General features: G+C 38.9%; 1 protein-coding gene across 1 annotated transcript in view; it reads right to left on the bottom strand.

Annotated features, from left to right (window-relative positions):
- The window catches only part of LOC110459014 (kinesin-like protein KIF11), a 37040-nt gene extending 18845 nt beyond the window's left edge, over positions 1-18195 (bottom strand). Inside the window, exons 1-11 of the mRNA XM_021511031.1 lie at positions 18112-18195; positions 17686-17895; positions 13261-13468; positions 12265-12437; positions 7698-7826; positions 5324-5479; positions 4841-4897; positions 4014-4075; positions 1692-1767; positions 1506-1529; positions 157-240 (exon numbers count right to left, since the gene is read on the bottom strand). Of these exons, the coding sequence (XP_021366706.1) occupies positions 157-240; positions 1506-1529; positions 1692-1767; positions 4014-4075; positions 4841-4897; positions 5324-5479; positions 7698-7826; positions 12265-12437; positions 13261-13468; positions 17686-17895; positions 18112-18195 (1263 nt within the window). The remainder of the gene's footprint in view (positions 1-156; positions 241-1505; positions 1530-1691; positions 1768-4013; positions 4076-4840; positions 4898-5323; positions 5480-7697; positions 7827-12264; positions 12438-13260; positions 13469-17685; positions 17896-18111) is intronic.
- Between the last annotated feature and the right edge of the window lie 227 nt (positions 18196-18422).

Below are 18422 nucleotides of genomic sequence, written 5' to 3'. Positions count from 1 at the left end.
GGACTTATCTGCTGGGTTAGGGTAATTGTGTAAACAGTAAGACAGTTTGTTTGGGAGTATTTGAATGTTGAGGACGTACCTGCTGGGTTAGGGTTAGGGTAATTGTGTAAACAGTAAGACAGTTTGTTGGGGAGTATTTTAATGTTGAGGACGTACCTGCTGGGTGTGGCTGTTTATATCTCTGACGTTCTGTCTGATGTCCTCACACGTCCCTGTAGACTTGTCCACCTCCGTCAGCACCTGGCCACACAACATTGACAAATTTCACCAAACAATCAGTATATTTCAGGGCAAAAGTTATAAAAGAATATTCTCTTTTCCTTAGTATAACAAAATGTAGTCTGTTTCTAGCTATCTATGGGTAGATATCACTTAATAAATCACATCCCCTACAGAATGCTTGCTGCCCCCTCCCTCCTTACCTGTGTTAGGTCACACTGGTTGTTATATATATAAGTCACACACACCCTACAGAATGTACACTGCCCCCTCCCTCCTTACCTGTGAGAGGTCAGTCTGGTTGTTATATTTATAGGTCACACACACCCTACAGAATGTACACTGACCCCTCCCTCCTTACCTGTGAGAGGTCAGTCTGGTTGTTATATTTATAGGTCACACACACCCTACAGAATGTNGTTGTTGTATATATATAGGTCACACACACCCTACAGAATGTACACTGACCCCTCCCTCCTTACCTGTGAGAGGTCAGTCTGGTTGTTATATATATAGGTCACACACCCCCTACAGAATGTTTGCTGTCCCCTCCTTCCTTACCTGTGAGAGGTCAGTCTGGTTGTTGTATATATATATGTCACACACACCCTACAGAATGTACACTGTCCCCTCCCTCCTTACCTGTGAGAGGTCAGTCTGGTTGTTGTATATATATAGGTCACACACACCCTACAGAATGTACACTGACCCCTCCCTCCTTACCTGTGAGAGGTCAGTCTGGTTGTTATATATATAGGTCACACACCCCCTACAGAATGTTTGCTGTCCCCTCCTTCCTTACCTGTGAGAGGTCAGTCTGGTTGTTGTATATATATATGTCACACACACCCTACAGAATGTACACTGTCCCCTCCCTCCTTACCTGTGAGAGGTCAGTCTGGTTGTTGTATATATATAGGTCACACACACCCTACAGAATGTACACTGACCCCTCCCTCCTTACCTGTGAGAGGTCAGTCTGGTTGTTATATATATAGGTCACACACCCCCTACAGAATGTTTGCTGTCCCCTCCTTCCTTACCTGTGAGAGGTCAGTCTGGTTGTTGTATATATATATGTCACACACACCCTACAGAATGTACACTGTCCCCTCCCTCCTTACCTGTGAGAGGTCAGTCTGGTTGTTGTATATATATAGGTCACACACACCCTACAGAATGTACACTGTCCCCTCCCTCCTTACTTGTGAGAGGTCAGTCTGGTTGTTGTATATATATATGTCACACACACCCTACAGAATGTTTGCTGACCCCTCCCTCCTTACCTGTGAGAGGTCAGTCTGGTTGTTATATATATATAGGTCACACACACGCTACAGAATGTACACTGTCCCCTCCCTCCTTACTTGTGAGAGGTCAGTCTGGTTGTTATATATATATAGGTCACACACACGCTACAGAATGTACACTGTCCCCTCCCTCCTTACCTGTGAGAGGTCAGTCTGGTTGTTGGTACAGTTAGAGGCTACAACTCCCATCAGTTCCGGCTTTGTCTGGTCGGCTCCTGTCCGCACTTCCTGTAGATTACTGCAAGATGAGACAATAGTTCTATTTTTGGACATTTTCTGGAACATTGTTGTCACATTTTGATATCTTTCTGGTCACATCTAATACTAAGTAGAAAATGTTTGTAACTCATGCATGGAAAAAAATAAGAAAGGAAATTTAATGCAAAGTCTTAGCAAATCTGGTAAAATGGGAAATGTAGATCACAGTAGTGTACATTTGTAAAATTGGTGTCACAGTGGTAATCTATAAGGTGTATCCACTCACACCATCCCAACCTGGTCATCTAGCCTTGTAACATTGGTGTCACAGTGGTAATCCGTAAGGTGTATCCACTCACACCATCCCCACCTGGTCATCTAGCCTTGTTACATTGGTGTCACAGTGGTAATCTATAAGGTGTATCCACTCACCCCATCCCCACCTGGTCATCTAGCCTTGTGACATTGGTAATCTGTAAGGTGTATCCACTCACACCATCCCCACCTGGTCATCTAGCCTTGTTACATTGGTGTCACAGTGGTAATCTATAAGGTGTATCCACTCAAACCATCCCCACCTGGTCATCTAGCCTTGTTACATTGGTGTCACAGTGGTAATCTATAAGGTGTATCCACTCAAACCATCCCCACCTGGTCATCTAGCCTTGTTACATTGGTGTCACAGTGGTAATCTATAAGGTGTATCCACTCAAACCATCCCCACCTGGTCATCTAGCCTTGTTACATTGGTGTCACAGTGGTAATCTATAAGGTGTATCCACTCAAACCATCCCCACCTGGTCATCTAGCCTTGTTACATTGGTGTCACAGTGGTAATCTATAAGGTGTATCCACTCACCCCATCCCCACCTGGTCATCTAGCCTTGTAACATTGGTGTCACAGTAGTAATCTATAAGGTGTATCCACTCACCCCATCCCCACCTGGTCATCTAGCCTTGTGACATTGGTAATCTGTAAGGTGTATCCACTCACACCATCCCCCCCTGGTCATCTAGCCTTGTTACATTGGTGTCACAGTGGTAATCTATAAGGTGTATCCACTCACCCCATCCCCACCTGGTCATCTAGCCTTGTGACATTGGTGTCACAGTGGTAATCTATAAGGTGTATCCACTCACACCATCCCAACCTGGTCATCTAGCCTTGTAACATTGGTGTCACAGTAGTAATCTGTAAGGTGTATCCACTCACACCATCCCCCCCTGGTCATCTAGCCTTGTGACATTGGTGTCACAGTGGTAATCTATAAGGTGTATCCACTCAAACCATCCCCACCTGGTCATCTAGCCTTGTTACATTGGTGTCACAGTGGTAATCTATAAGGTGTATCCACTCACACAATCCCCACCTGGTCATCTAGCCTTGTAACATTGGTGTCACAGAGGTAATCTATAAGGTGTATCCACTCACACCATCCCCACCTGTTCATCTAGCCTTGTAACATTGGTGTCACAGTGGTAATCTATAAGGTGTATCCACTCACACAATCCCCACCTGGTCATCTAGCCTTGTAACATTGGTGTCACAGAGGTAATCTATAAGGTGTATCCACTCACACCATCCCCTCCTGGTCATCTAGCCTTGTAACATTGGTGTCACAGTGGTAATCTGTAAGGTGTATGCACTCACACCATCCCCACCTGGTCATCTAGCCTTGTAACATTGGTGTCACAGAGGTAATCTATAAGGTGTATCCACTCACACCATCCCCTCCTGGTCATCTAGCCTTGTAACATTGGTGTCACAGTGGTAATCTGTAAGGTGTATCTACTCAAACCATCCCCACCTGGTCATCTAGCCTTGTTACATTGGTGACAGAGTGATAGAGCTGACCAGAGGTCAAGACTTCTGGTCAAGACAGATGGACTCATGGAAAAGGCAGATACTTAATGCCCTCTCCATAAAACTTGAAAATTCAGTGATATTTCCAGCATCAACATTAAGAGGCCCAATGGACCTGTATCGCTCGCCTGTTATTCACGGCTGTTAGCAAATATGCTCATCTGTTTTAAATGCGAGTCAAATATAAGTTAACTTAAGCAAAGATGACAGCTTTAAATCTTGCATGCTACAAGCTTAATTTCATTGACCTTGGCATTTGATTGTAAAGAAGATACTTAAAGGTTTTGACACATGTCTGACACAAGTGACCTTGAAAATGTGACGATGTCATTTATTTGAGTAAATTTACACTGGACTCGGTTCACTTCAGAAGATTTTCTTTAGACAAAGAGTTACATGAAACATGTTAATGTAGGACTTACTCTACTAACGTGTCGCGGAATTGTCGCACTGCCCGCTGTCTGGATAGCTTACGATTCCTGGTCTGTCAGAACACAAAAAACATCAACCTCAACTTATTGTGAACAACAGTACATATTTGCAATTGCCTCCCTTTGCACACATTTCAAAACCATGAAAATAGAAATTGAAAATGCCCTAACCCTTGACAATAACAGGTTCACCAAGTATAAATATTGACTACGTGTCACCAGAATCAACCGTTGACCAATCAGATAGCATTATGCTAATTAATCATGTGCAATGTACCTTTAAAGGTAACCATTGTCATTGTATAGCGTAAACATCAGAATCCATTCATATTTGAAGTCATTGTGCAGAAGCCATCAACAAATCAGAGCACAGAATGCTAATTAATTATGCATCAAACTTAGCCTCAGTACAGCTGTGTATAATGTATATATACATATATACCAAGTTTCATCAAAATTGATTGATTTTTGTTGAAGTTATCTGACGGAAACTAAAGTTTTGGAAATTGATCAATCAGAGTACAGTATGCTAATTATTTATGTGCGGATTTTGCTCAACTTCGAACTTAAAGTACATGCATACCAAGTTTCATCATAATTGAATGGTATCCAAGCAGAAAATAACCGGACAATGGACACCACCAGATGGACGGACAATTGACACCACCAGATGGACGGACAATGGACACCAAATAGCATTATGAGACCACTTGTCCTTTGAGTGACTTTTCCAGAGGTGGCTTCTTCTGGAGATGTGCCCCTCATATTGAGAAGCTATGTAAGGAAGCTCTCTGCCTCCAGGAGAACAAGACCCTTACCTGTTTGAGCAGTTCTAAGCGTTTCTGCCGGTGCTGCAGCATCGTGTCCTCCAGTTCCTGAGCATGGTAAAAATTGAAGACAATGCTATAAAAGGGATGATGACACATATGAAGCTATGGACAATATAACTGCTAGATAATAATCACAATTTGTCACTGATGAAAAATAATTGTGTAAAATGTAAGTAATAAGATAGTGAGAACAGGCTCACATAGATATACCCCTAAACTGCACAATGTGGTCAAGCTTGACCTTTAACCTTGACTTATGACCACCTTAACCTAATCAGGCAAAGAACTTGATATTACCACACTATAGTGTAAACATGAACCAAATACTGTTTTCAATGACTTGGCTTTTTGACCATGTTCCATGATTTAAGTCCGGTACAAGAAAGCTGACTTGAGCACAGAATTCATCCTGAAGCATGAGAACAGTTTCATGAATATGGCCCAGAAGTTGTTATAGGAGATATATCACACCTGATCCAGTCTTTCTTCCTCCGCTGTGTGCCTCTCCGTCTCGTCAAGGTCAGCCGTCATTTGCGTGAAGAAATCCCCCACCAGTGTGGTCAGATTCTCCAGGCCTGCTGTGGTTGTGGACATGAATTTGTTCACTATCTGTTCTTGCTCAGTTTTCTGAAACAAACAGCACCAATGTACAATGTATAGTAAATATTACTGTTTGTGTACATGGTAAGTAAAAACAAAGTGAGCAGAGACTCACGTAGATATACCCCTCAACCACACAAAGTGGTCAAGTGTGACCTTTACTGATGACCAACAAAATCTATACACGTCAATAACTTGATATTACCAAACTATGGTGTATATAGGAACCAAATCTGTTGAGGTTCATGATATATCTTATACACACGCTTTTTACTAAGTACACAAAGATTGACAAAGTGTGATTACCACCCCAGTAAACTAAACGTGGTACATAAAACGTTTATTTGTAGGATTGTATATTCCCTCTGCGTGCATATTACCAGAAGAAACTGTGTTCACAGTGCTTTATGAACACAATCGGATCAGTGTCATTCTGAAGCCTCTCCTCCCACCTCAAATAAAGTGGGACAACTGTAAGAAGCAAACATTTTGGTGACATTATGCTGTTTTAAGAATCTTGTATGCACTGACAATACAGACACTTAAACATCGAATAAATAAGTGAATACCTATATTTAGACAATATAATATAATAACAAAATTTAGAATGTAAACATAAGGATTGAACAGCATTTTTCAGTGGTCATGTCGCATTCATCAGCATGGACACTGACTAATGCTGTTCAATCCTTACGTGATGGCGTACAAATGTCTGAAGGTTTGTGGCTGGGATCTAGAATAAGTATTTGTCTCTAAAGGATTATGTCAGATTCTGGTTTTATTATAGAACAGGATAAAAGTTACAAACCTGAGCGTGTAAAAGTTCTATGTGTCTCTGAAGGATGGTGTCAGATACTGTTTTTTTAATAGAACAGGATAAAAGTTACAAACCTGAGCGTGTAAAAGCTCTATCTGCCTCTGAAGGATGGTGTCAGATACTGTCTCTGAAGGATGGTGTCAGATACTGTTTTTTTAATATAACAGGATAAAAGTTACAAACCTGAGCGTGTAAAAGCTCTATCTGCCTCTGAAGGATGGTGTCCGATACTGGTTTTATTAAAGAACAGGATAAAAGTTACAAACCTGAGCGTGTAAAAGTTATATGTGTCTCTGAAGGATGGTGTCAGATACTGTTTTTTTAATAGAACAGGATAAAAGTTACAACCCTGAGCGTGTAAAAGCTCTATCTGCCTCTGAAGGATGCTGTCAGATACTGGTTTTATTATAGAACAGGATAAAAGTTACAACCCTGAGCGTGTAAAAGCTCTATCTGCCTCTGAAGGATGCTGTCAGATACTGGTTTTATTATAGAACAGGATAAAAGTTACAACCCTGAGCGTGTAAAAGCTCTATCTGCCTCTGAAGGATGGTGTCCGATACTGGTTTTATTAAAGAACAGGATAAAAGATACAAACCTGAGCGTGTAAAAGCTCTATCTGCCTCTGAAGGATGCTGTCAGATACTGGTTTTATTATAGAACAGGATAAAAGTTAAAAACCTGAGCGTGTAAAAGTTCTATGTGTCTCTGAAGGCTGGTGTCAGATACTGTTTTTTTAATAGAACAGGATAAAAGTTACAAACCTGAGCGTGTAAAAGTTATATGTGTCTCTGAAGGATGGTGTCAGATACTGTTTTTTTAATATAACAGGATAAAAGTTACAAACCTGAGCGTGTAAAAGTTATATGTGTCTCTGAAGGATGGTGTCAGATACTGTTTTTTTAATATAACAGGATAAAAGTTACAAACCTGAGCGTGTAAAAGTTATATGTGTCTCTGAAGGATGGTGTCAGATACTGTTTTTTTAATAGAACAGGATAAAAGTTACAAACCTGAGAGTGTAAAAGTTCTATGTGTCTCTGAAGGATGGTGTCATATACTGTTTTTTTAATAGAACAGGATAAAAGTTACAAACCTGAGCGGGTAAAAGTTCTATGTGTCTCTGAAGGATGGTGTCAAATACTGTTTTTTTAATAGAACAGGATAAAAGTTACAAACCTGAGCGGGTAAAAGTTCTATGTGTCTCTGAAGGATGGTGTCAAATACTGTTTTTTTAATAGAACAGGATAAAAGTTACAAACCTGAGAGTGTAAAAGTTCTATGTGTCTCTGAAGGATGGTGTCATATACTGTTTTTTTAATAGAACAGGATAAAAGTTACAAACCTGAGAGTGTAAAAGTTCTATGTGTCTCTGAAGGATGGTGTCAGATCCTGTTTTTTTAATAGAACAGGATAAAAGTTACAACCCTGAGCGTGTAAAAGCTCTATCTGCCTCTGAAGGATGGTGGCTGAGAGTTTGTTGGAATCTACTGCATGCTGAACAGCAGGCTCAAACGTATTATTCTGGAAATCTGTAAGTGCTTCTGTTTGCTCTGACTGAAATTTACAAACATTCCTGGCATATATAAATCAGAAGAGATATCATTTGTTTAGTTTCATATACATATTTACAAGTTTTTTTTAAAATGTTAAGTCACAAACTACTCTAACTTAATGGCACGACGACTCATGTATACAACATACCCAAACTAGCTTGTATCAGGCATATAGTCGTTGTTCTCCATCTATACAAACAAACAGTATCACTGGGACTAAATGAATTATCAGACATATAGTTGTTGTTCTCCATCTATACAAACAAACAGTGTCACTGGGACTAAATGAATTATCAGACATATAGTCGTTGTTCTCCATCTATACAAACAAACAGTATCACTGGGACTAAATGAATTATCAGACATATAGTCGTTGTTCTCCATCTATACAAACAAACAGTATCACTGGGACTAAATGAATTATCAGACATATAGTCGTTGTTCTCCATCTATACAAACAAACAGTATCACTGGGACTAAATGAATTATCAGACATATAGTCGTTGTTCTCCATCTATACAAACAAACAGTATCACTGGGACTAAATGAATTATCAGACATATAGTCGTTGTTCTCCATCTATACAAACAAACAGTATCACTGGGACTAAATGAATTATCAGACATATAGTCGTTGTTCTCCATCTATACAAACAAACAGTATCACTGGGACTAAATGAATTATCAGACATATAGTCGTTGTTCTCCATCTATACAAACAAACAGTATCACTGGGACTAAATGAATTATCAGACATATAGTCGTTGTTCTCCATCTATACAAACAAACAGTATCACTGGGACTAAATGAATTATCAGACATATAGTCGTTGTTCTCCATCTATACAAACAAACAGTATCACTGGGACTAAATGAATTATCAGACATATAGTCGTTGTTCTCCATCTATACAAACAAACAGTATCACTGGGACTAAATGAATTATCAGACATATAGTCGTTGTTCTCCATCTATACAAACAAACAGTATCACTGGGACTAAATGAATTATCAGACATATAGTCGTTGTTCTCCATCTATACAAACAAACAGTATCACTGGGACTAAATGAATTATCAGACATATAGTCGTTGTTCTCCATCTATACAAACAAACAGTATCACTGGGACTAAATGAATTATCAGACATATAGTCGTTGTTCTCCATCTATACAAACAAACAGTATCACTGGGACTAAATGAATTATCAGACATATAGTCGTTGTTCTCCATCTATACAAACAAACAGTATCACTGGGACTAAATGAATTATCAGACATATAGTCGTTGTTCTCCATCTATACAAACAAACAGTATCACTGGGACTAAATGAATTATCAGACATATAGTCGTTGTTCTCCATCTATACAAACAAACAGTATCACTGGGACTAAATGAATTATCAGACATATAGTCGTTGTTCTCCATCTATACAAACAAACAGTATCACTGGGACTAAATGAATTATCAGACATATAGTCGTTGTTCTCCATCTATACAAACAAACAGTATCACTGGGACTAAATGAATTATCAGACATATAGTCGTTGTTCTCCATCTATACAAACAAACAGTATCACTGGGACTAAATGAATTATCAGACATATAGTCGTTGTTCTCCATCTATACAAACAAACAGTATCACTGGGACTAAATGAATTATCAGACATATAGTCGTTGTTCTCCATCTATACAAACAAACAGTATCACTGGGACTAAATGAATTATCAGACATATAGTCGTTGTTCTCCATCTATACAAACAAACAGTATCACTGGGACTAAATGAATTATCAGACATATAGTCGTTGTTCTCCATCTATACAAACAAACAGTATCACTGGGACTAAATGAATTATCAGACATATAGTCGTTGTTCTCCATCTATACAAACAAACAGTATCACTGGGACTAAATGAATTATCAGACATATAGTCGTTGTTCTCCATCTATACAAACAAACAGTATCACTGGGACTAAATGAATTATCAGACATATAGTCGTTGTTCTCCATCTATACAAACAAACAGTATCACTGGGACTAAATGAATTATCAGACATATAGTCGTTGTTCTCCATCTATACAAACAAACAGTATCACTGGGACTAAATGAATTATCAGACATATAGTCGTTGTTCTCCATCTATACAAACAAACAGTATCACTGGGACTAAATGAATTATCAGACATATAGTCGTTGTTCTCCATCTATACAAACAAACAGTATCACTGGGACTAAATGAATTATCAGACATATAGTCGTTGTTCTCCATCTATACAAACAAACAGTATCACTGGGACTAAATGAATTATCAGACATATAGTCGTTGTTCTCCATCTATACAAACAAACAGTATCACTGGGACTAAATGAATTATCAGACATATAGTCGTTGTTCTCCATCTATACAAACAAACAGTATCACTGGGACTAAATGAATTATCAGACATATAGTCGTTGTTCTCCATCTATACAAACAAACAGTATCACTGGGACTAAATGAATTATCAGACATATAGTCGTTGTTCTCCATCTATACAAACAAACAGTATCACTGGGACTAAATGAATTATCAGACATATAGTCGTTGTTCTCCATCTATACAAACAAACAGTATCACTGGGACTAAATGAATTATCAGACATATAGTCGTTGTTCTCCATCTATACAAACAAACAGTATCACTGGGACTAAATGAATTATCAGACATATAGTCGTTGTTCTCCATCTATACAAACAAACAGTATCACTGGGACTAAATGAATTATCAGACATATAGTCGTTGTTCTCCATCTATACAAACAAACAGTATCACTGGGACTAAATGAATTATCAGACATATAGTCGTTGTTCTCCATCTATACAAACAAACAGTATCACTGGGACTAAATGAATTATCAGACATATAGTCGTTGTTCTCCATCTATACAAACAAACAGTATCACTGGGACTAAATGAATTATCAGACATATAGTCGTTGTTCTCCATCTATACAAACAAACAGTATCACTGGGACTAAATGAATTATCAGACATATAGTCGTTGTTCTCCATCTATACAAACAAACAGTATCACTGGGACTAAATGAATTATCAGACATATAGTCGTTGTTCTCCATCTATACAAACAAACAGTATCACTGGGACTAAATGAATTATCAGACATATAGTCGTTGTTCTCCATCTATACAAACAAACAGTATCACTGGGACTAAATGAATTATCAGACATATAGTCGTTGTTCTCCATCTATACAAACAAACAGTATCACTGGGACTAAATGAATTATCAGACATATAGTCGTTGTTCTCCATCTATACAAACAAACAGTATCACTGGGACTAAATGAATTATCAGACATATAGTCGTTGTTCTCCATCTATACAAACAAACAGTATCACTGGGACTAAATGAATTATCAGACATATAGTCGTTGTTCTCCATCTATACAAACAAACAGTATCACTGGGACTAAATGAATTATCAGACATATAGTCGTTGTTCTCCATCTATACAAACAAACAGTATCACTGGGACTAAATGAATTATCAGACATATAGTCGTTGTTCTCCATCTATACAAACAAACAGTATCACTGGGACTAAATGAATTATCAGACATATAGTCGTTGTTCTCCATTTATACAAACAAACAGTATCACTGGGACTAAATGAATTATCAGACATATAGTCGTTGTTCTCCATTTATACAAACAAACAGTATCACTGGGACTAAATGAATTATCAGACATATAGTCGTTGTTCTCCATTTATACAAACAAACAGTATCACTGGGACTAAATGAATTATCAGACATATAGTCGTTGTTCTCCATTTATACAAACAAACAGTGTCACTGAGACTAAATGAATTATCAGACATATAGTCGTTGTTCTCCATTTATACAAACAAACAGTATCACTGGGACTAAATGAATTAAGTGTGTATTGTTCATAGGTGGCACAGTGCATAGTGCACTCACTCGCCTTTCACCAAGGCAGTCGGGGTTCCATTCCAGGCCAACAAGAATGATTAATATAAGTCATGTAGCTTGTATAATAATTGTTGTAGAATAAATAAAGTTTATATTGTAGTTCAGGTGTTGATGAATCGAGTGAAATAGGAGCAAATTTATCCTCTGGTAGATGTAATTTAACATCAACTAAATCCTAGTTCATGTAAATGTAAAATTAGAATGAACGGTATCCTAGTTTATGCAAAATTAGTATGATTGGTTTTCTAGTTTAAACAAAATCTTTGCAAATGACTCATATCACAATGTAAGCTAAAATTGAATGTTATCATAAATGTGCGGAAAATGAATATTTCAATTTGACTATATTTAGTTATGTGTAATAACCTCTATATTAATGATCTATTTCTGCAGCAACACAGTTATCCTCTGACACAGAGTACACTAATCATTAAACAGTGTTTCAACTCACTTGCGTAGATGCTGTAGCTTCTTGAACTCTGTCCAGCCATGCTGAGTGTAGGTCAGTCTGGTCACTGCTGTGCTGACTGACAACCCCCGCCCGGTCAGTCAGTCTCTGTTGGTGGTTAGTTACCGACTGACAGGTGACGGACGTCTGCTCCTGCTGTTGCTGTAGCAGACTCACTAAAACGTGCAGGAAAAATAAAGGTTTTGGAGCATTATCTAACAAGCCATTCAGATTAATAGAATCATTCACCCCCTTGTGGGTGAGATAGGAGAATCTCAACCCGAGGGGGAAGATTCTTAAGTTGCCAAAAACGAGGCTATGCCGAGTGTTTGGCAACTTAAGATTCTATCCCCGAGGGTTGAGATTCCCCTATCTCACCCACAAGGGGGTGAATGATTCTTTTTCTCTTACCCTGTTCTCCCATTGTGTATCATATACACAATGTAATGATAACGTTACATGCTAAATTCAGGGTTGACATGACGTTGATGGATTGTTGACGTGACGTCATTGTATTGTTGAAGTGACGTCATGCAATTGTTATGAATAGGGGAATCCCCCCGTCACAACCCTAGGGTGAGACAAGGAAATCTCACACCAGTAGAAGTGCGGATACACCTGTCCAGGGTAAGAGAATGATATGTCTCACCTGTGCCCCGCTTTGACCATCAGTGCACATATCAAGTTTGGTTGGTCAAGCACTTATAGTTTTGGTTTGTATAATTGTGGAACATCACTCAAAAATGACATCTTTTTGTCATGTTCTGTAAATATCAATTTGTCCATTTTAGAATTTGTGTTTATATTGAAGACAAAAAGAACTTATAGACAGCTGTTTGTAAATGATTTACATCAAGCATACAGTAATACAAATATTTTTGGGAATATTCCAAATCCTTAGAGCAGTATCTGAATCAAATATGGGAAAACAAGTTCTGTTTTGGTCTATGCTCTCCTGTCTAACAAATATCAAAACAAAAAAACAAAACAAAATGTTACCTGTATTATCTAACAGACAGCTCTGATATTTCTTTGTTGTTGTTAAGAAGCTGCTGACACCTTCCTCCATTTGACTTATCTGGTTCTGGAAGCGTTCCTTGAACTTTAGCTGACATTCCTCATTACTCATCTCTACTTCCTTCTTCCTATCCAGCTTACTGTGGAGACCGTCTATATCTGTCAGGGCAGAGTCTACAGTAGCCAGTAACTACAGGGAGGAATATACAGGTAGATTAATGATTCATCAAAGTTTACAGTCTGCAGTAGCCAGTAACTACAGAGAGGAATATACAGGTAGATTAATGATTCATCAAAGTTTACAGTGACCAATTACTACAGGGAGGAATATACAGGTAGATTAATGATTCATCAAAGTTTACAGTGACCAGTAACTACAGGGAGGAATATACAGGTAGATTAATGATTCATCAAAGTTTACAGTGACCAGTAACTACAGGGAGGAATATACAGGTAGATAAATGATTCATCAAAGTTTACAGTCTACAGTGGCCAGTAACTACAGAGAGGAATATACAGGTAGATAAATGATTCATCAAAATATACAGTCGACAGTGGCCAGTAACTACAGAGAGGAATATACAGGTAGATAAATGATTCATCAAAGCTTACAGTCTACAGTGGCCAGTAACTACAGGGAGGAATATACAGGTAGATCTTAGGCGTGTTACATGCCAGTGACCTTAATACACGAGATTCATTAAGATCTTAGGCGTGTAACATGCCAGTGACCTAAATACACAAGATTCATTAAGATCTTAGGCATGTTACATGCCAGTGCCCTAAATACACGAGATTCAGAAAGATCTTAGGCATGTTACATGCCAGTGCCCTAAATACACGAGATTCAGAAAGATCTTAGGCGTGTTACATGCCAGTGACCTTAATACACGAGATTCATTAAGATCTTAGGCGTGTAACATGCCAGTGACCTAAATACACGAGATTCATAAAGATCTTAGGCGTGTTACATGCCAGTGACCTTAATACACGAGATTCATTAAGATCTTAGGCGTGTAACATGCCAGTGACCTAAATACACAAGATTCATTAAGATCTTAGGCATGTTACATGCCAGTGCCCTAAATACACGAGATTCAGAAAGATCTCCGGTGGGTTACACACCAGTGACCTCAATGCACAAGATTCAGAAAGATTTCCGGTGTGTTACACACCAGTGACCTGAATTCACGAAATTCAGAAGATCTCCGGTGTGTTACACACCAGTGACCTAAATACACAAGATTCAGAAAGATCTTAGGCGTGTAACATGCCAGTGACCTAAATACACGAGATTCATAAAGATCTTAGGCGTGTTACATGCCAGTGACCTTAATACACGAGATTCATTAAGATCTTAGGCGTGTAACATGCCAGTGACCTAAATACACAAGATTCATAAAGATCTTAGGCGTGTTACATGCCAGTGACCTTAATACACGAGATTCATTAAGATCTTAGGCGTGTAACATGCCAGTGACCTAAATACACAAGATTCATTAAGATCTTAGGCATGTTACATGCCAGTGCCCTAAATACACGAGATTCAGAAAGATCTTAGGCGTGTAACATGCCAGTGACCTAAATACACAAGATTCATAAAGATCTTAGGCGTGTTACATGCCAGTGACCTTAATACACGAGATTCATTAAGATCTTAGGCGTGTAACATGCCAGTGACCTAAATACACAAGATTCATAAAGATCTTAGGCGTGTTACATGCCAGTGACCTAAATCCACGAGATTCAGAAAGATCTCCGGTGTGTTACACACCAGTGACCTAAATACACAAGATTCAGAAAGATCTTAGGCGTGTAACATGCCAGTGACCTAAATACACAAGATTCATTAAGATCTTAGGCATGTTACATGCCAGTGACATAACTACACGAGATTCAGAAAGATCTTAGGCATGTTACATGCCAGTGACATAACTACACGAGATTCAGAAAGATCTTAGGCGTGTTACATGCCAGTGACCTTAATACACGAGATTCATTAAGATCTTAGGCGTGTAACATGCCAGTGACCTAAATACACAAGATTCATAAAGATCTTAGGCGTGTTACATGCCAGTGACCTTAATACACGAGATTCATTAAGATCTTAGGCGTGTAACATGCCAGTGACCTAAATACACAAGATTCATAAAGATCTTAGGCGTGTTACATGCCAGTGACCTAAATCCACGAGATTCAGAAAGATCTCCGGTGTGTTACACACCAGTGACCTAAATACACAAGATTCAGAAAGATCTTAGGCGTGTAACATGCCAGTGACCTAAATACACAAGATTCATAAAGATCTTAGGCGTGTTACATGCCAGTGACCTTAATACACGAGATTCATTAAGATCTTAGGCGTGTAACATGCCAGTGACCTAAATACACAAGATTCATTAAGATCTTAGGCATGTTACATGCCAGTGACATAACTACACGAGATTCAGAAAGATCTTAGGCGTGTTACATGCCAGTGACCTTAATACACGAGATTCATTAAGATCTTAGGCGTGTAACATGCCAGTGACCTAAATACACAAGATTCATAAAGATCTTAGGCGTGTTACATGCCAGTGACCTTAATACACGAGATTCATTAAGATCTTAGGCGTGTAACATGCCAGTGACCTAAATACACAAGATTCATAAAGATCTTAGGCGTGTTACATGCCAGTGACCTTAATACACGAGATTCATTAAGATCTTAGGCGTGTAACATGCCAGTGACCTAAATACACGAGATTCATAAAGATCTAAGGCGTGTTACATGCCAGTGACCTAAATCCACGAGATTCAGAAAGATCTCCGGTGTGTTACACCCCAGTGACCTCAATGCACCAGATTCAGAAAAATTTCCGGTGTGTTACACACCAGTGACCTGAATTCACGAAATTCAGAAGATCTCCGGTGTGTTACACACCAGTGACCTAAATACACAAGATTCAGAAAGATCTTAGGCGTGTAACATGCCAGTGACCTAAATACACGAGATTCATAAAGATCTAAGGCGTGTTACATGCCAGTGACCTAAATACATGAGATTCAGAAAGATCTTAGGCATGTTACATGCCAGTGACATAACTACACGAGATTCAGAAAGATCTTAGGCATGTTACATGCCAGTGACATAACTACACGAGATTCAGAAAGATCTTAGGCATGTTACATGCCAGTGCCCTAAATACACGAGATTCAGAAAGATCTTAGGCATGTTACATGCCAGTGCCCTAAATACACGAGATTCAGAAAGATCTTAGGCGTGTAACATGCCAGTGACCTAAATACACGAGATTCAGAAAGATCTTAGGCGTGTAACATGCCAGTGACCTAAATACACGAGATTCATAAAGATCTTAGGCGTGTTACATGCCAGTGACCTTAATACACGAGATTCATTAAGATCTTAGGCGTGTAACATGCCAGTGACCTAAATACACAAGATTCATTAAGATCTTAGGCATGTTACATGCCAGTGCCCTAAATACACGAGATTCAGAAAGATCTCCGGTGTGTTACACCCCAGTGACCTCAATGCACCAGATTCAGAAAGATTTCCGGTGTGTTACACACCAGTGACCTGAATTCACGAAATTCAGAAGATCTCCGGTGTGTTACACACCAGTGACCTCAATCCACCAGATTCAGAAAGATTTCCGGTGTGTTACACACCAGTGACCTGAATTCACGAAATTCAGAAGATCTCCGGTGTGTTACACACCAGTGACCTAAATACACAAGATTCAGAAAGATCTTAGGCGTGTAACATGCCAGTGACCTAAATACACGAGATTCAGAAAGATCTCCGGTGTGTTACACACCAGTGACCTCAATGCACCAGATTCAGAAAGATTTCCGGTGTGTTACACACCAGTGACCTGAATTCACGAAATTCAGAAGATCTCCGGTGTGTTACACACCAGTGACCTAAATACACAAGATTCAGAAAGATCTATCATCTTGTGAATCGAAAACCATGTGCATCTCAATTCTTTAAAATTTGAAATCAGTAAAAAATATTGACAGAGAAATTTGGCCATAAAAAATTATAAACTGTTGTAAATTTAGTAATGAACAGCAGGGTTAGAAAGGCACCTGTTTAGCCTGGCCATACAAACAGGTCTCTGTAGACACATGCTCTGTAACACACCTGTTTAGCCTGGCCATACAAACAGGTCTCTGTAGACACATGAACACACCTGTTTAGCCTGGCCATACAAACAGGTCTCTGTAGACACATGCTCTGTAACACACCTGTTTAGCCTGGCCATACAAACAGGTCTCTGTAGACACATGAACACACCTGTTTAGCCTGGCCATACAAACAGGTCTCTGTAGACACATGCTCTGTAACACACCTGTTTAGCCTGGCCATACAAACAGGTCTCTGTAGACACATGAACACACCTGTTTAGCCTGGCCATACAAACAGGTCTCTGTAGACACATGCTCTGCCACTAGGTACGTCTGTTCATCACGCTCCTGTGTAGTGACCTTCAGCTCTTGTCGAGTGCCCTGTAAGTTCTCCGTTGTTTTTATCAGGTTATCTGTGGTGACAGTCAAGTTTTTTGTTGTCTCCTCAAGTCTCAGTTCTGTATCTGTGTAAACCTCAGTCAGCTGTAAACAAACTCAAATAAATTTAAATTCCTCTCAACCAGAACAAAACAACAAAATCTGATATTAATTATACAATACCACACTATGACAAAATCTGATATTAATTATACAATACCACACTATGGGATAGTTTGGATGTGGTTATATTTTGTTTCATTTGGTGCTTTGAGTGAATGAGCCAAAATTTACACACTACTAGGGCTCTTAATATCCTACCTTCTTCATTTCCTCAGTCAATGCATCAATGTTCTCTTCCATGTCCTTAATGCTCTCACATTGTTGTGTGATCTTATTCTGCATAGCGCTGTACAAAATAGATAAACAGTTCTAGAATAATCATTGTTTATATAGGATCGACCAATTCTCCAATTTTTATTAACAAGTATACTTTTCTGTTGAAATGTTGAAGGGAAAACTTACCCTAACCTGTCAGCTTTATGAGCTCTGCATTAATTCTTTCTGCTGAAATTAAGACTCCACATTGCTAGTTGTGTACACATCTGCCTACTGTACAGATGTGTGCTGAC

The sequence above is a fragment of the Mizuhopecten yessoensis genome, unplaced genomic scaffold, assembly GCF_002113885.1.
Source record: "Mizuhopecten yessoensis strain PY_sf001 unplaced genomic scaffold, ASM211388v2 scaffold9909, whole genome shotgun sequence".
In the NCBI taxonomy this organism is placed as follows: Eukaryota; Metazoa; Mollusca; class Bivalvia; order Pectinida; family Pectinidae; genus Mizuhopecten; species Mizuhopecten yessoensis.
Note: the sequence above shows the minus strand (reverse complement) of the source record. Positions and strands in the feature narration are given on the sequence as shown.